The sequence below is a fragment of the Loxodonta africana genome, chromosome 22 (genome assembly GCF_030014295.1).
Source record: "Loxodonta africana isolate mLoxAfr1 chromosome 22, mLoxAfr1.hap2, whole genome shotgun sequence".
Classification (NCBI taxonomy): Eukaryota; Metazoa; Chordata; class Mammalia; order Proboscidea; family Elephantidae; genus Loxodonta; species Loxodonta africana.
This window is the reverse complement of record NC_087363.1, coordinates 34,558,942-34,578,684: the sequence shown is the minus strand read 5'-3', so window position 1 is coordinate 34,578,684 and position 19,743 is coordinate 34,558,942. Positions and strand designations below refer to the sequence as shown.

Sequence of the window (19,743 nt, the reverse complement as noted above, 5' to 3'; positions counted from 1 at the left end):
ATATCAGGGTAACGTTGGTCTCATAAACTAAGTTAGGAGGTGTTCTCTTGTTTTCTGGAAGAGGTTGTGTAAAATTGGAGTTATTTATTTTTATAAATGTTTGATAGAACATTTAAAGAAACTATTTAGAGCTTTCTTTTTTGGAAAGTTTTAAAGTACAAACTCAATGTTTAAAGTAAATATAGGTCCATTCAGGGTGAGTTTTGGCAGTTCATGGCTCTTATATATTTGTCCATTTCATCTAAGTTATTGAATTTATCTGCATAGAATTGTTTGTGGAAGAAAACAAAACACAGTTGCCTGCAAGCTGACTATGCTCTGACTTATGGCAACCCCATGTGTGCAGAGTAGAACTGTGCTCCATAGGGTTTTCAATGTCTCATTTTTTGGAATTAGATTGCCAGGCCTTTCTTCTGAAGTGCATCTGTGTGGTCTTGAACCTCCGACCTTTTGGCTAGCAGCTGAGCTAAGCATGTTAACAATTTGTACAACCCAGGGACTCCAGAGTTGTTTGTAGTATTTCCTTACTATCCTTTTAGTGTCTGTGAAGTCTGTAGTGATACCCTGCCTTTCATCCTAGTAATTTGTGTTTCTTTTTCTCCTTCAGTTTGGCTAGAGGTTTATAACTTTATTGATCTTTTCAAAGAACCAGTTTTTGTTGCATTTCAACTGTTTTTGTTTTCAACTGCATTGATTTCTGCTCTTTATTTTTTCCTTCTGCTTGCTTTAGGTTTATGTTATTCTTCTTTTTCTAGTGTCTTAAGGTTGAAGCTTAGACAGTTGATTTGAGACCTTTCTTCCCTTTTTTAAGTAAAAGTGTTTCATGCTATAAATTTCCTCCAAGCACTGATTTAGCTGTGTCCCACAAATTTTGATATGTTCTAATTTAATTGAAAACACTTTCTAATTTCCCTTGATACTTCCTCTTTGACACATGGGTTATTAGAGAGCTGGTAGTTAATTTCCAAATATTTTCCTGTTATCTTTCTGTATTTGATTTCAAATTTAATGTCATTATATTAGAGAACATACTTTGTATGGTTAAAATTCTTAAAAAAAAAAATTTTTTTTTGAATATATGAATTTTATTGCATCTTAAAAATATCACCTGGTAAGTCTTAGGAATCATCCGGCCTCATTTCCGCAGCTGGACAACTCTTAGATCTTACTCGTCGGCCTGTTGAACAGTTCCTTTTTCAGAAACATAGATGCCATCCAAAAATTTCAGATATCCTTGTTTTTAACTGTTGTGGCTTGCTGAATTAAAGCAGCTGAATTTGATACAAGTTCAATGTCATTTCCTTCAAGAATTAACTCATCCTTCTGGGCTTGAGATACTGAACAAGCAACACCTGGCCTCATCCGAACCCTACGGATGTATTTTTCACCCAAGAAGTTTTGGATTTCAACAAGTGACCCACTCTCCTGAATAACAACGTTGATGGGGAAGTGAGCATACACAGACCTCATCTTGTAACGGAAGCCCAGTGTAACACCCTTGATCATGTTCTGTACATGACTGCAGATAGTGCGAACTGTAGCCAGTTCCTTTCTATTTCCCCACCATTTGTCAACACGAAGCCTCTTCTCTTTCTTTCCAAGGAGACTGAGTTCTACATTGATGTGATTTAAGTCCCTCCGCAAAGTTCCTCTGGGGCCCTTCACAATAACTGTGCGTCCCTTCAGAGTGATGTCGACATTTTCCGGAATGTCGACAGTCTGGTTGCTAAGAATGGTCTTCATTCTCGCAGTAGATGCGGCCTAAATTCTTAAAAAAAAATTTTAAGGTTTGTTTTATGGTTCAGGATATGGTCTATCTTGATAAATGCTCCATGTGCACTTGAAAAGAATGTATATTATGCTGTTGTTGGATGAAGTGTTCTATAAATATCAATTAGATCTAGTTGGTTGATAAAAAGTGGTGATCAATTCTTCTATATCCTTGCTGACTACTTATTCTATTGTTTACTGAGAGAGGAATGGTGAAATCTTCAACTATAATTGTAAATCTATCAATTTCTCCTTTCAGTTCTATCAGTTTTTGTTTGTTCATTTGTGTATTTCGAGGCTTTTTCTTAGGTACATACACATTTTTTAGCACTGTTATATCGTCTAGGTAAATTAATTATTTTATAATATCCCTCTTTATCCCTGTTAATTTATTTTGCCTGATGTTAACATAGCCAGTCCAACTTTCTTTTGGTTAGTGTGTGCATGGTGTATCTTTTTCTATCCTTTTACTTTTAACCTACCCATGCATTATATTTTGAGTACCCACGGTTAAGAGCTGGGCTGCTAACCAAAAGGTCTGCAGTTTGAATCCACCAGCCATTCCTTGGAACTCTATGGGGCAGTTCTCCTCTGTTCCGTAGGGTTGCTATGAGCTGGAATCCAGTCAAGGGCAACGGGTTTTTGGTTTGGGTGGCATAAATGGTTAATACACGCAGCTTCTAACCCAGAGGCACCTCGGGAAAAAGGCCTGGCGATCTACTTCTGAAAAATCACCCACTGAAAAACCCTATGGAACACAGTTCTACTCTGACACACACGGGGTTGCCATGAGTAGGAAATGATTTGACAGCAACTGGTATGCATTATGTTTAAATTGGATTTCTTCTAGTTCTAGTCAGTATATAGTTGGGTTTTGTTTTGTTTATTTATTCTAATAATGAGAATATATAATATTTCTGTCTTTTAATTGCTGTGATTAGACCATAGACAATAGTTTTAGATAATATGTAAATGTATGAGTATGTGTGTTTTCCAATAAAGTTTATTTATAAAAAATGGTGGCAGACTATCGTTTGCTAACTCTTGTTTTAGACCAATGTATTTAATGTAATTATTGATATGTTTGGAAACCCTGGTGGGACAGTGGTTAAGAGCTATGGCTGCTAATCAAAGGTTGGCAGTTCAAATCCGCCAGGTGCCCCTTGGAAACTCTATGGGGCAGTTCTACTCTGTCCTATAGGGTCACTATAAGTCGGAATTGACTCGATGGCAATGGGTTTGGTTTTTTTGGTTTTATTGATATGTTTGGATTTAGGTCTTATCAATTCTTTTGTTTTTGTTCTTCTCTTCTCCTTTTCTGCCTTCTTTTTGGGTTATTTGAATATTTTTATTTTTAATATTCTATTTTAATATATCTTGAGTTTTTCACTATAACTCTTTGAATAGTTTTTTTTTTTTTAAGTAATTGTTTTCAGGATTACAACATATATACATAACTTTTCACAGACTACTTTGAATTATTTTGTCACCTCATGTGAAACAGAGAAATCTTACCACCACATAAGTTCCTTAAGACAAAAACCAAATATTTTGCCATCTAGTTTATTCCCACTCATGGTAGCCCTATGTGTTCCTCTCTGTACAACAGCAACATACATTGAAAACACTGTCGGACTGTCTTAAGCTGGGTTCTCTGGAGAAGCAAAACTAGCAAAGCATATAAATATATATGTATATACATACACACATACATATACATTTATATCAAGGAAATAGTTCACTTGGTTGTAGGGGCTGGAAAGTCCCAAAGCCACGGCTGACGCTTCTCCTGACTCTCGTAGCTGCAGGGACTGGCGAACCCAAAATTGGCAGATAAGATGGCAGGCTGCTGGCTCACAGGCTGTGGAGGCAGGCAAATCCCAAGTTTGGCGGGTAAGCTGCTAGCTCAAGTCCCAAGAACTAGGGGTCAGATGAACAGGAAACAGCTGCAGGATCCAGAGTGAGTGAAACCCAGCAAGCTTGCCAGAAAGGTCACCTATATTGGATGCAGGCCAAGCCCCAAGGAAACTTCCTTTCAACTGGCTGCTCATAACAGATCTCATCATGGAGGTGATTACATTATATCAGATTTCATTATGGAAGTGATTATATCATCATGTAGCTGCTAAACTACATCATAATTGTCAAACCACTGAGAATCATGGCCCAGCCAAGTTGACCTTAACCATCACACAGGTAGTGTTAAATTTTTTGCTGTCAAGTGTCATCCATATTTTAAAGAACTGAAGAGGAGAACTGAAGGACTTCCCTTAATCTTCTTTTGTAGAGCAGATCTGCTGGCAATGAATTCTCCTCGTTTTCCTTCAACTGAGAATGTCTTAATTTTGCCTTCATTCCTAAAGGATATATATTTTTTTCTTTTTTTTTAATTGTGCTTTAAGTGAAAGTTTACAAATCAAGTCAGTCTTTCATACAAGAATTTATATATACCTTGCTGTGTACTCCTAGTTGCTCTCCCCCTAATGAGACAACACATTCCTTTTCTCCACCCTGTATTTCCTGTGTCCATTCAGCCAGCTTCCGTTCCCCTCTGCCTTCTCATCTCCCCTCCAGACAGGAGCTGCCACATAGTTTCATGTGTCTACTTGAGCCAAGAAGCTTACTCCTCACCAGTATCATTTTATATCTTATAGTCCAATCCAATCCGTGTCTGAAGAGTTGGCTTTGGGAATGGTTCCAGTCTTGGTCCAGCAGAAGGTCTGGGGGCCATGACCTCTGGAGTCCTCCTGAAGGATATTTTTGATGAATAAAGAATTCCAGACAGTTCTTTTCTTTTTCAGTGCTTTAAAAATTTTGTTCCATTGCTTTCTGGACTTCACGGTTTCTGATGAAAAATTTATCTGAATAGAGCTTTAGATTCCCTGCTCTGCTGCACACTTCCTGTGGCTGATCTGCCTCCAGGGCTGAGTGGCAAGTGGATTGACAGAGAAAAGCAGTAGAGACTGTATTAGTTTCCTAGAGTTGTTGTAACCAACTACAGGGTGGGTGACTTAAAGTAACAGAATTTTATTTTATCACAGTTCTGGAGGCTAGGAGTCTGAAATCAAGGTATCAGCTGGGCCATGCTCCCTCTGAAGTCTCTACAGGAAGCCTTCCTCTTTCAGTTTCTGGTAGCCCCCAGGTGTTCTTTGGCTTGTGGCACTATCACTCCAATCCCTGCCTCTGTCTTCCCTCTATGTCTCTTCTCCTCTTATAAGGACACAGTCATTCTTTTTTTGTCTTTGTGCCTCAATGTTGTCATCTATTGGAGGCTCTTATGAGCAGGGAATAGGATCCTGCTACTAGGTGTCACTTGTCACCACTGTCTTCTCTCTTCGTCTCAGGAAATCTAACTTTCTGCCCTGGAATGGGCCATTTCTGCCTCTTCTACTCCAAAAAACTCACACCCATGCACTCTCCCTATGGGTAATTCAGCTTAATTCTCCTCGTTGGTATCAAACACAAAAGCTGATTACTTTAGGAGGAGAAAGAAAGAAGAGCTTGGATTTTCTTTTTTCTTTAATAACAGCTTTATTGTATCAAAAAAACCCAAACTTGTTGCCAGTGAGTTGATTCCAACTCATAGTGACCCTATATAACACTGTAGAACTGCCTCACAGGGTTTCCAAGGTGGATTCGAACTGCCAACCTTTTGGTTAGCAGCCTGAGCTCTTAGTCACTATTCAGTGGTTTTTAAAGTTTATTCACAGAGATGTGCAACCATCACTACCATCTAATTTAAGAAAATTTTTGTTACTCCAAAAATAATGTACCCATTAGCAATCACTCTCCATTCACCCTCCTGCCCTTTACTATATTTTTAAGGCCGTCTGCTATACAAACATCCTTGAAAAGATAGTCCAGAACAAAGGCAGTCAGTATCTCTGCTGACAAGACATGCAGAAAAGCATGGGACACATGAAAAACGGACTCCTAAGAGAGTAATCTGTTAGTAGTTCCCATAATAAACAAACAACAACAACAACAAAAAACCCAAACCAGTTGCGGTCAAGTTTATACCGACTCATAGTGATCCTATGGGACAGAGTAGAACTGTCCCATAGGGTTTCCAAGGAGTGGCTGGTGGATTTTAACTCCCAACCTTTTGGCTAGCAGCTGAGCTCTTAACCACTGCACCACCAGGGCTCCAGTTTCCTTAATGCCAAAAAAAAACCCATACTCACTGCTCTCAAGCCGATTTCAACTCACATCAAACTTATGTACAACAGAATGAAACACTGCCTGGTCCTGTGCCATCCTCACAATTGTTGCTATGTTTGAGCCATTGTAGCCACTGTGTCAGTCCATTTCGTTGAGGGTCTTTCTCTTTTTCACTGACCCTCCACTTTACCAAGCATGATGTCCTTCTCCAGGGAGTGGTCCCTCCTGATAACATGTCCAAAGTATGTGAGATGAAGTCTTACCATCCTTGCTTCTAAGGAGCATTCTGTCTGTACTTCTTCCAAGACAGATTTGTTGGTTCTTCTGGCAGTCCATGGTTTATTCAATATTCTTTGCCAACACCATAATTCAAAGGCATCAATTCTTCGATCTATCTTATTCATTGTCCAGCTTTTGCACGCATATGAGGCAATTGAAAATACCATGGCTTGTGTCAGGCGCACCTTAGTCCTCAAAGTGACATCTTTGCTTTCCAATACTTTCAGGAGGTCTTTTGCAGTAGATTTGTCCAATGCAATATGTTGTTTGATTTCCTGACTGCTGCTTCCATGGGCATTGGTTATGGATCTAAGTAAAACAAAATTCTCGACAACTTCAATCTTTTCTCTGTTTATCAGGATGTGGCTTATTGGTTGTGAGGATTTTTGTTTTATGTTGGGGTGCAATCCATACTGAAGGCTGTAGTCTTTGATCTTCATCAGTAAGTGCTTCAAGTCCTCTTCACTTTCACCAAGCAAGGTTGCGTCATATGCATATCACAGGTTGTTAGTAAGTCTTCCTCCAATCCTAATGCCGAATTCTTCATATAGTCCAGCTTCTCGAATTATTTGCTCAGCATACATATCGAATAAGTGTGGTGAAAGGATACAACCCTGATGTACACCTTTCCTGACTTTAAACCACACAGTATCCCTTTATTCTGTTCGAAAGACTGCCTTTTGGTCTATGTACAGGTTCCTCATGAGCACAGTTAAGCATTCTGGAATTCACATTCTTTGCTGTGTTACCATAATTTGTTATGATCCACACAATCGAATGCCTTTGCGCAGTCAATAAAACACAGGTAAACATATTTCTGATATTCTCTGCTTTGAGCCAAGATCCATCTGACATCAGTAATGATATCTCTCATTCCATGTCCTCTTCTCAGTTCGGCTTGAACTTCTGGCAGTTCCCTGTTGATGTACTACTGCAATCACTTTTGAATGATCTTCAGCAAAATTTTACTTGTGTGTGATATTAATAATATTGTTTGATAATTTCCACATTCTGTTGTCAAGGAATGCAAAGATGAGTAGTAAATAATAGTAAATAGGACCCCATGCTTCCTGGGGTCCTATTTACTACTCCTCCTCAGCTCTGGCCAATTCTTCTGGAACTGACCACTACATCTATAAATTACAGTTTTATATTACTGCCGCTTCCTGTGTTGAAAGCATTAATTTTTGACTTTCTACTGTGGAAAATGTGGATTTAGCTTTCTTTTACATTCCCACCATATCTACCTACTTTCTGTTTCCCCATGTGTTATCGAATTGTGTCCTCCCAAAATACGGGTTGTAGCTGTAACTCCTGTACCTGTTTGAAAATAGGGATTTTCTCTTGTTCTGTTAATGAGGTCATACCACAGTAGGGTGGGTCCTAAATCTAATCACTTGAAGTGGTGTCTTATAAAAAGAGCAGAATAGACACACAGACACACACAGGGGCAAGACAGATGCCAAGAAATGCGAAGGAATGCCAAGGAACTTCTGGGGTTGGCTACCGTGAAAGAACAATCCTCCCATAGAGTCGATGCCCAGGTTTGGACTTCTATTCTCCAAAACTGAGACAATAAATGCCTGTTCTTTAATGCCACCAACTGGTGATATTTTTCGTTAGAGAGCACTAGGTAAATAAGACACCATCCTTCCAGAATAGATAAGGCATAGTTTTGGTTAATACCTGGGTCGCACAAATGGTTCAGCGCTCAACTACTAGCTGAAAGATTGTTGGTTTGAACCCACCCAGAGGCACCTTGGAAGAGAGTACTGGTAATCTCCTTCTGAAAGGTCACAGCCTTGAAAACTCTGTGAAGCAGTTGTACTTTACACACATGGGGTTACCATGAGTCAGGATCTACTTGCCAACAACTAACAACAACAGTTTTGGTTAGCTCAATATTTAGTATTTACCTTATTATGACTCTGTAAATGCTATTCACAGATGAGCCATGTGGTATACTTTTCCCTTCCTGTACAACTTATTGTTTTCTCTGGAATTAACTTATTTTTTTGGTTTTCATTGCTCTTCTCTAAGTGTCTAAATGTCTAAATCTTCCTTCAAAACACTAACATTTGATAAGTTTTTTTCTCCAGAATACATCTGCCCCAGAGCCTTCTGACCAACTCCATCCTGTGCTGACTGCTCTTTAGGCCTGCTGGGCACCTGTCACTCTTGGATATCCCTTCAGCATTTCCCAGGGATTCTCTTTTCTCTCTACTGTGCTGAATCCTGTTTCCTCTATCCCATGTCTACTCTTTCTTGATTTATGCCTTCATTTAGGTGAAACACATGCTGATAAAAGGGCACGAGGGAAATAGATTTTTTGAGACACTGCATGTGTCACACTTAATTAATAGTTAGGTGGGTATAGAAGTCTAGGTGGAACATAATTTTCCTATAGAATTTTTGAAGGCATTTACTTCATTTTCTTTCAGCGTTAAATGTCGTGGTTCAGAAGTCTGATGCCTTTCTGGTTCTTGACCTTTTGTACGAAATTTTTTTCTCTCTAGAGGCTTTTAGGATCTTCTGATTGTCCCAAGTGTTCTGTAATATCATAATGATGGTTTCGGTTTATTTTCATCCATTGTGCTTGTTAGTGTATCCTTTAAATCTGGTGACTTAAGTTCTGGAAAAATTTAATTTACTTCATGGATGATTTATTACTCTCCATTTTCTCTTTTTTCTTTTATTGGAACTTCTAGTACTCATACATCGAACTTCTTGGACTTAATTTCTTTCTTATTTTCCATCTAATTGCTTTTAGTTCTACTTTCTGAGAAGTTTCCTCATTATACCCTCCAAATTTTCTATTATGTACTTAATTTCTGCTATATTTTTTTAATTAAAAATTTTTTTTTTTTAATTTCCAAGTACTTTTAAATATCCTTTTCCTGTTCCATCGATGCAATGTTTTCTCTTATCTCTCTGAGAATATTTCTTCTCCTGCCATGGTCTCTGTTTCCTCCAGCTTGCTTTTCTTCATTTGTTTAGATTTCTATCGTTCATATACATGCTTTCCTCAAATGATTCTTAACTGTTTGCTTATCTTTAAGAGTGGTACTCCATGGAAGTGCAATGCATGTAGAAGTGCAATGCATGTTTCTGTAAGGTCCTTTATAGCATGATCTGGCTGTGCCCTATTTTGGGTTGGTCAGATCCCCAAAGAAGAATCTTCCAGTCTCCTGCCTGGGGGGTATGGCTGCCAACATTCTGGGAGTCAGGGAGGGAAGAAAGTTGAGAATTTCAATACTCAGTATGCAAAATTTATTTAATCCCTCTGATTTTTGTACTGGACTCCTGCCCTCAACCTCATTCTTTGTCTGGGTGAAGGAGGGACTTTATCTGACTATTGAAAGTAGGGAAGGTGATTGAGAGGTCTGCCTTTCAACCAATCTTCATGTTTTCAGGGTCACCTTCATTCCTTCTTCCAGAGTTACTTGTTTTTTGCCAATTTCTGAGCCTATCTGGGGTTCTGTGGTACAAATCACATTTCCCCCCCCTTTTCCTTTTCCTGTTGCCAGTTCGGGATGGAAGTTTCTCAGGTCTAGTTATTTACTATTCATTCATCTGCCTTCCAGCTTCCAAAATTTTGTTGCTGTTGTTTTCTTTCCTCTTCTCTTTATCTGACTATGGTCATTTTAATGGAGTTTGGAGGGAAATAGAAGTGCTCAATCTACTATCTTAACCAGAAACAAATTACTATATTTAATACACGTTTATGTATTTGTCTTTTCCATCCAATGTTGAATATCTTAAGGTTGTATCCCAAATGTCTGCACACAATATGTTTCAATCCATTATTATTGAATTAGCTAAATAGCTAAAAAAGATTAACTTCTTGACTGTAGTTTTCTGAATAAATAAATGGGACAAGTAGGTCTGTATCACACAAGGAGAGAAAATTCAGTGTTTGTTTTTAGGTCTGATGGTGAGATCTCTAGTTCATAATAAGTACGCTATTACATAATTGTTCTATTTTGCATAAAACCCCAGTGACAATTCAGAACCAAATAATTAAAATGGTCTTTGAAAGCTCATATAATAAATCCCTCTCCTTCTGGCTACAAGCAATATCAGCCCATTGTAGTGCTAAGAAGAGGGGTTGATTCATGGTATGAGTTTAGACATGTTTGAAAAATGGAGGATATCAATTCTCTAACTCAATATAATACAAAGAAAGATAAGATAAAGAAACAAGACAAAACAGAATGTCTTCTAGATCTTCAGACACTAATTGCCACCCCTATCTCTGGAGGTTGTGTATTCTCTGCCCTTCTTTTCTGGTTAAGAGAAAGCCAAAAGCCAGATGATGGAGGGGGAGCAGCCCTGGTGGATGAGGGCGCCCAGCACTTTGAATCTCCCTCCTGACTTCTAAGGCCTCTTTACTCAGAGAAACTTAGTAGGCCAGGTTTCTTGCAACTAGGATAGATGATTGCCTTCATACAAGCATGGCATATGATGTTTAATATAAAAGATATTAAGACAGTTTTTTAAAAACCTCTTTGGACAGTCCTCTGAAGAACAAATAGAGAAAAAATTTTGAAGCTCTTTAATATGGAAATTTTCAAGCATACACAAAAGTCGTAAAATAAAGCCCCATGTACCCACCATCCAGCTTTAATAATTATCAACATTTTACTGATCTTTTAAAATCTATTTTCACTTTCCCCCTCTACTTTCAAAAAAATACTTGTTGGAGTACATTAATACAAATTTCAGATATCACTTTCATCCATACATACTTCTGAATAATCTGTAATTGTCAAGGACTTTAAAAAATTTTTTCCTTTCTTGCCTTTATAAAACTACAATGCCATCATTACCCCTAACAAAGCCAACAATTCCATAATACCATCTAATACCCCAGTCCATGTTCAGATTTCCCAGATATCAGAAAAAAAATGTCTTTTTACAGATTTGTTTGAATCAAGAACCCAAAAGCTCACTGACTTGTACACATAAAAATGGCTGAAATGGCAAATGGTTTGTTACATGTATTTCACCACACACACACATACACACACACACACACAAACAGCCAAACAAGGTCTACTTATATATCTCCTAAGTCCCTTGTAATTCGTAATGAAAAGTCTATTTTTAATTTACATACAATTATGAGTTTATAAAATGAAGGTCAGTTTATAAAAGGTTTTGCTTTGCTGCAGTGTCAGCTTTATTTTACTCTATTTATTTTGGCATTCTTCCAAAATAGAAATATTCTCAAGGCCTATTTTTCATGGGTATGTACTGGCATAGTGCTCTATCAGTCAGGTTAGAACTACACATGCAGGGATTTTTAACATAACTGCATTCTGCCCTTATTTATTGATGCAACTAATGAAACTTTGGAGGCCCCTGGTTGCTAGATTTATGCATATTTTGGAATCTTCCTGTTGCATTAAAAATGATGAATCTATACTGTAGAATGCAAAGATGGTACAATTAGATATCTGCAAATTAAGCTCAGTAATAATATATGCATTAAAAAACGAAAGCAAACCTGTGTTGCCATTGAGTTGATTCTAACTCATAGCGACCCTATGGAATAGAGTAGAACTGCCCTACAGGGTTTCCAAGGAATGCCTGGTGGATCGAACTGCTGACCTTTTGGTTAGCAGCCAAATGTTTAACCACTACAATGCCAGGGCTCCATAATATATGCATTAGGTAGGCATTGTTTTAGAGATGCTTTTAAGCAATTTATTTCAAGTGGCAGTAGTGGGGATACGAACAAGAGAGTTTTCTGAAGGGCAGATTTTTTTTTTTTTTGCTCATAAAGACAAAAATCAAATCTAGTGCTTCTGGTCATTACATCCACTACCACTTGTTCTTCATATTTTTAAATCTCTCCTTCTTTAGTCCAACAACCAGGCACAAATCTTTCCTATATCATTTCTTTTCTCTTTATAAAAAAAAAAAATAGTCAACCAATATTTATTGTCTGCTATGTGTGTTTTTTTTTTTTATGTGCCAGATGCATTATAAATTAGATCTCATTTAGTTCTTACATCAGCCTGTAGGTTAACACCTCCATTTTACAGTTGTGAAAACCAAAGTTCGGAGAGGTTTGGTAAGTTGCTCAAGGACTCCGAACTCTGAAAATCATGCTTTTCAGTGCACACTCTGCTCTCAGGATTATTCACTGGCGATTGGGTTAAGAGAGGTAAAAATCAACACCAAAGGAGGTTACAAAACATTTAACCTGGATCAGTACCTGCTCCATGGAATCCCCCACAGATATACAGTTTCCCATCCACTGCTCCTGCATTAGTAGAATTGGTTCGAAGGGAGAGGAGGGGACTCGGCATGGGTGGGCCCTCTCTCCAAAAATCCCCATCAGGGTTGTAGATCTCCACGGCATCAAGGCATTTTCGAACCTGGCCTTTGTCTCGACCTTCGCAGCCAATCCCACCTATAGAGAATGATACACAGAAATGAGATGACCGAGAATCACAACTCTATTGTAGATGGCACCCCTTCCCTGCCATGGACTGTATCACATGTTTATGAGCCTTTGATTTTTCTTGCCCGAATTAGATAACTTCTAAGTAACCACAATGTCTAGTCTGTGCTCCACAGAAAAATTTGATTTGATTTTTGCTGATAGCGCCCCCTCTGTTTGTGCTCGTGCATGAGGCTGATTCCACGGTAGGCCATAGATTCTCCAATATCCAACACAGGTTCACAGAATGAGCAGGTGAACCCAACTCTGACATCTGCCTTCCTGTAGATCATCAGGAATGATTTTGCTGCCTCTCCATCACTTCTTAAGTTGCATATATCTTTCACAATTAAGGAAGGGCCATCTTGTGTGTGTGCACGTGTGTGTGTAAATTTCAGGACTGGGGTCAAGAAGGCCCAAACCAAAATGTCCAATGCATCCTCCATTTTTGGATGGTACATTCTTTCAACAGATATTGAGTGCCTGTTACACACAAGGCAATAGTGTTAAGCTTAGAAATATGAATAAGGCATATTTCCTGCTCTCAAGAAGTTAATGGGGTGGAAGGAGCCATGCATACAAATAACTAGAAGAGAGGACATTATGACAGGTATCTTAAGAGAGATACAAATTAGATTCAGAAGTCCAGAGACTGTAACAAGTAACAGAAGTAATATTTACATAATTATGATTTTAAGTGCAACCCTTCGTGGGAAAAAGTAATTGTATAAGAACCTCTAATCCACTGTAATAAGAAACACAAGTTTGTAGGAGATCTTTTTTGTTCTTTTCTCCCAAGTCCAACAGTGAAATGTCTTCAAGGTCAGGGCCATATTTCCTGACCTGAAGGATGGTCCTGAGACTGAATGAATTCCCAGGAAGAAGAAATACACCAGTACTTACAGACACTCATTTCATCAATGACTGAATTCCATCTAGAAAAATCCCATCTAGGCCTGTTGCTTGATCTCCACGACCAACCAAAAAGACTTGAAAATGCTGGCCTCAGGCTAACCCAGCTCTCTTTCATGTAGAGAGATCTTAGAAGAGCCATTGAACAGGTGGAATGTTCACTGGTGTTTGGATATGTTATTTACAGCAATATCAAAACCAAAACTATGAACTGCTTTATCTCATGGCACTTACTGTGTGTCTTATTTACTGGGAAATTAATTACACATTATCTCATGGTATTTCGATTTTCACTGCTACTTAACACCCTTTACCCATCCTTGCACTAGTCAGACTGTATTTTAGTCATTGCCTGCTTCCCTATGTTGCTCACAAGACCATAGTCTTGGCTATTGTATCCCCAGTACCCAGCATTGTGCCTGATATGTTGTATTTTTGGAATGGATTAATGAGGAATTTAACTTTTCATGTTTTCCCTGTCTGTCCAAGTAAAGGATGTACCGTAAGCTCATTTGAGGGCAAAGGCCACTTTTTACACATCTTTTTCTATTTCACAGTGCCTGGCACACAGTAAGTATTTAAGTAATCCGTGAAGGTTGGTGAAACCAGCTTATTTTCACCATGGCTGGGGCTTATGCCAGGCAAAATAGGGCTTTGGAGTAAAAGTCTTTTTTTTTTTTTTTTCTGATGGAGCCTTGCTTATTTCCTGTCTTCATATGAATCCAGAAACTGAAGCTATAAACTCAGAAAGCTCTGAGCTGCTTTCTCCATTACCTGACTGGATAAATAATTTAGCCCATTACAATGCCAAGTCTGAGCTGCAGTGTTTCCAAGTAGGGGACGTGCTGGCCTCGGTTACTGCACAGCCCTGCTCTTTATGGGCCCTCTTTCTATGTGGCAGTGTGGTAGCCAAGGCTTTGTAGCCTTACAAGAAGTGGGATTTCATATTTGTGCAGCAGAGGCCTTAAAGCAATTGAACCCAGCAGCTATCCATCAGGTAAGGTAAGAATAAAATGATTGAGTTATCTGTTTCTGCAAGGCCTGGAAGAGAGATTATTGGGTGGCTTGTATTACAACCAGTAAGTGGAAGCAAACAGGCTGGGGCACGTCAGGCAACCCAAATCTTGAATCTAACTCAGAAGTTTTACGTAAAAGCTCATTAGAAAAGCTTCCCCAACACAATGCATATAAAGAATGGGTATTATCTCTTGATTTTTAGAATAATTAGAGTCCTTATCATTTTTGTCGTTCTGTTACCCAAAGTATTTCATTATAATGTTCACCTCTTACTACAAAACTAACCTTTTAAATATGTGCCCATTTAAATATGAGCTGCTTCTGTTTGGTTGGCAGACAGTTCCCACGCTCCACTCGAGGAGGATAGAGCAGCCTTCCAGGGAACTCTGTCTTTGTTTCTGACCATTAATGCTTGAACACATTTTCTGTCTCACCTGGATGTAATTCCACCATCAAGTACCCTTCCAGCATCACTTATTAGCAGCAGATTTAATGAGCTTAAACTAAGGTGAATCTTGATTAGAAAAATCACCAAATAAAAGCATGATCTTTATTAATAAGTCAACACCAGCACTACAAGAGAAACCTTTTGATGAGAGAAACCCTAGGGTAGGATCAGCACATCTGTAGAATTTCAGTGAGATACCTCCATATCTTTAATTTACACACTAGCAGAGCCTGACTTTTCTTTATTCAAAAACAGATGAAAGAATAGAAATTATCTTTGTGATTTATACCCAAATGGGTTTCAAATACAAAATATATACCTTTTTGGGGGGTGGTGGTGGTGCGGTGAAAATCATAGAAGAGGACAACGCCTCCCTCTCCCCGTTTCCCTTTCTACCAATACGAAAACCGGCTCTTCTTGTGTTAGGCAGGTACAGAATCTTTCCCTTCTGTGGGCTGCAGGAGGAAACATCTGTCCCCATTCAAGACCTCCTGGCACAGGGCGTGTTCTGGCACACAACGTCTGGCAGGGGAGAGCAGTTGTGCTTCTCTGATATTCTCGAGGACGTGCCATCCATGTGCCCTTGAGTATAATGGTTCTTGGGCTCCTCATGTCCTTCTGTCAGTGAGGTTGCCTCAAGGTGGCAGACTTATTCTATTCTCCCCTGGGCTTATAGAACAGACGAGCCAAGAAATAAAAGGGGTGGGGTGGGGGGGGAGTCATATTCAAGGGATATCATGATAGTTCTGATAAGCTCTCAAAGTTGCTTATATTGCTAAACCAGCCTTAGAAATATATATAATTGCTGTCTTTAGGCTCCCCTTGTATTATGGAAAAAGCATGTGGGCTTTGGGAAACAGGCAAACCCTGGTTCATATCTCTGTGTCACCACTTACCAGCTGGACAACTTTGGTTAATTTAATTTCTCTAAGTCTCAATTTCTTACCTTGTAAACTAAGATTTAATAATACCCATCTCATAAATTATGGCACAGATTAAATTATGAGCTAACCATGCAAAGGAGGGGAAGGATAAGGGGGAATTGGCATTTGCTGTGTACCTATTCACAGTATTATAGGAATTTTCTTTTATGTACTTATTTAATACAAGCAAACAAAATGGCTTGTATGTAGTAAAAACCAGTTGCAGTCAGGTCGATTCTGACTCATGGCAACCCCACGTGGGTCAGACTAAAACTGTGCTCCATAGGGTTTTCAATGGCTGATTTTTTAGAAGTAGATTGCCAGGCTTATCTTCCAAGGTGCTTCTGGGTAGACTAGAACCTCCAACCTTTCAGTTAGCAGCTGAGTGCATTAGCCCTTTTAGTAGATACTCAGTAAATGTCCATTCCTTCCTCTGAATGTCTTTATATTCCCTTAGGTGCCAAGCATAATGCCTTTCTTCTACAGGATGCTTGGCAGTATTTGTTGAATAAATATTGAAGAAAAAAGAGCAATGCTGGAAGCACACACTCATCCATGCCAAGAAGTTCGGAAGACAGCTACCTGGCCAGCTGACTGGAAGAGATTCAAATTTGTGTCCATTCCAAAGAGAGGCGATCAAACAGAGTGCAGAAAAAAAAATCATTAATATCACATGTAAGTAAAATTTTGCTGAAGATAATTAAGATAGTTGTAGCAGTACATGGACAGGGAGCCGCCAGAAATTCAAAGAGGATTCAGAAATAGCTGTGGAATGAGAGATATCACTGCTGATGTCAGCTGAATCTTGGCTGAAAACAGAAAATACCAGAAAGATGTTTACCTGTGTTTTATTGATTATGGAGCCCTGGTGGCATAGGGGTTAAGAGCTCAGCTGCTAACCAAAAGGTTGGCAGTTCGAATTTCCAGCAGCTCTTTGGAAACCCTACAGGGTCTATATATCCCACAGGGTTTCCAAAGAGTCGCTTTGAGGGTCGCTTTGAGCCTGAATCAACTTGATAGCAACGGGTTTGGTTTTTTACAGTTTCATTGGTTATGCAAAGGCATTTGGCTGTGTGGATCATAACAAATTATGGATGACATTGCAAAGAACGGAAATTCCAGAACACTTAATTGTGCTCACGTAGAACCTGTACATCTACAAGAGGCAGTCATTTGAACAGAACAAGGGGATGCTGTGTGGTTTAAAATCAGGAAAGGTGTGTGTCAGGTTGTATCCTTTCACCGTACTTATTCAATCTGTATGCTGAGCAAATAATCTGAGAAACTGGACTATATGAAGACGAACGTGGCATCAGATTGGAGGAAAAGTTATTAATAACCGGCAATATGCAGATGACACAACCTTACTTGCTGAAAGTGAAGAGGACTTAAGCACTTACTGATGAAGATCAAAGACTACAGACTTCAGTATGGATTACACCTCAACATAAAGAAAACAAAAAATCCTTACAACTGGCCCAATAAGCAACATCGTGATAAATGGAGAAAAGATTGAAGTTGTCAAGTATTTCATTTTACTTAGATTCACGAAATCAATGCCCATAGAAGCAGCAGTCAAGAAATCAAATGAAGTATTGCATTGGACAAATCTGCTGCGAAACACTTCCTTAAAGTATTGAAAAGCAAAGACGTCACCTTGAAGACTAAGGTGCACCTGACTCAAGTCATGGTATTTTCAATTGCCTCATGTGCATGTGAAGGCTGGACAATGAATAAGGAAGACTGAAAAAGAATTTGAATTATGGTGTTGGTGAAGAACAGTGAATATATCATGGTTGTCCAGAAGAAAGACCAAATCTGTCTGGGAAAACGTACAGCCAGAATGCTTCTTAGAAGTGAGGATGACAAGACTTTATCTCATGTACTTTGGACATGTTATCAGGAGGGACCAGTCCCTGGAAAAGGACATCGCGCTTGGGAAAATAGAGGGTCAGAGAAAAAGAGGAAGACCCTCAATGAGATGGATTGACGCAGTGGCTGCAACAATGGTTCAAACATAGCAATGATTGTGAGGATGATGCAAGACTGGGCACTGTGTCGATGTGTTGTGTGTAGGGTCACTATGAGTTGAAATTGACTCGATGGCACCTAACAACAACAACAATGGGAGAAAGATAACATATTTTACTCAAAATGATAGAATTTTTTTGACAACTGATATATTCTTCTTTAAAGCATTGAAATTTTTGCTTCAACTTTTTATGATGTTTTAAAATATATATTACATTCTTCCATGCCTTAGTGAATTGAGGATATCAAATATAATTTAACATTTTCTTAAGGATTCAGGGGTAATGATATGACCTGGTGTCATAATACACCATAGATATACATTGTTCTACACATTAGGCCACATGAAGACATACCTCAGATTTGCTCTCTTGAAAAAACCCTTGCAACTGGCTTGACTTTATGCTGTGTGCCTCTTTATCATAAAAGCAAAACTCAAAATGTGTAATTGCATAACTCTCTGGCTGTGTAACGTTATGCTTTCCTGCAAACACATACAACTAAATCAGAGAATGACTCAACAGCATTGTCCTGAGATATTTCTCATCTAGTCTCAGTAAGCTGGAAGCATAAAAAGAAGATGGAAGGAATACACAGAGTCATTACACCAAAAAGAATTAGTTAATGGTCAACCATTTCAAGAAGTAGCATATGATTAGGAACCAATGGTACTGAAGGAAGAAGTCCAAGCTGCACTGAAGGCACTGGCGAAAAACAAGGCTCCAGGAATTGACGAAATATCAATTGAGATGTTTCAACAAACAGATGCAGTGCTGGAAGTGCTCACTCGCCTATGCCAAGAAATTTGGAAGACAGTTACCTGGCCAACTGACTGGAAGAGATCCATATTTACGCCTATTCCCAAGAAAGCTGAGCCAACCGAACGCAGAAATTATCGAACAATATCATTAATATCACACACAAACAAAATTTTGCTGAAGATCATTCAAAAACAGCTGTAGCAGTATATCGACAGGGAACTGCCAGAAGTCCAGGCAGATTTAGAAGAGGATGTGGAACCAGGGGTATCATTGCTGATGTCAGATGGATCCTGGCTGAAAGCAGAGAATGCCAGAAGGACGTTTACCTGTGTTTTATTGACTACGCAAAGGCATTTGACCATGTGGATCATAACAAATTATGGATAACACTGTGAAGAACAGGAATTCCAGAACACTTAATTGTGCTTGTGAGGAACCTGTACATAGATCAAGAGGCAGTTGTTTGGACAGAACAAGGAGGTATTGGGTGGTTTAAAGTCAGGAAAGGTGTGTGTCAGGGTTGTATCCTTTCACCATACTTATTCAATCTGTATGCTGAGCAAATAATTTGTGAAGCTGGACTATATGAAGAAGAACCGGGCATCAGGATTGGAGAATGCCTCATCAACAACCTGCATTATGCAGATGACACAACCTTGCTTGCTGAAAGTGAAGAGGACTTGAAGCACTTACTAGTGAAGCTCAAAGACCACAGCCTTCATTATGGATCACACCTCAACATAAAGAAAACAAAAATCCTCATAACTGGACCAATAAGCCACATCATAATAAACAGAGAACAGAATGAAGTTGTCGAGGATTTCATTTTACTTGGGTCCACGATCAACACCCATTATATCACCTTCCCACTTTTCTAACAATATCTGTGTGTCTCCAAGTGTAGTCCTATGACTCTTTGCACCAGAATTGCCTGGATGCTTCCTACAATTCAGATTCCTAGGTCCAACTTCAGACCTACAGACTCAGAAT

At 38.9% G+C, this 19,743-nt stretch overlaps 2 protein-coding genes across 2 annotated transcripts in view; both read right to left on the bottom strand.

Moving 5' to 3' along the window:
- Nucleotides 1–19,743, bottom strand: part of KBTBD12 (kelch repeat and BTB domain containing 12) — an 88,158-nt gene that overhangs the window by 6,524 nt on the left and 61,891 nt on the right. The window contains exon 5 of the mRNA XM_003409726.4: nt 12,434–12,631. Coding sequence (XP_003409774.1) covers nt 12,434–12,631 — 198 coding nt within the window. The remainder of the gene's footprint in view (nt 1–12,433; nt 12,632–19,743) is intronic.
- LOC100672896 (large ribosomal subunit protein uL6-like) lies at nt 1,077–1,755 on the bottom strand. The gene has a single exon (XM_064274792.1). The coding sequence runs from the start codon at nt 1,741–1,743 to the stop codon at nt 1,225–1,227; it is 519 nt and encodes a 172-aa protein (XP_064130862.1). The 5' UTR covers nt 1,744–1,755; the 3' UTR covers nt 1,077–1,224.

Coding starts and splice junctions, on each gene's coding strand:
- LOC100672896 (XM_064274792.1), bottom strand. CDS start 1,743: ATGAAGACCATTCTTAGCAACCAGACTGTCGACATTCCGGAAAATGTC.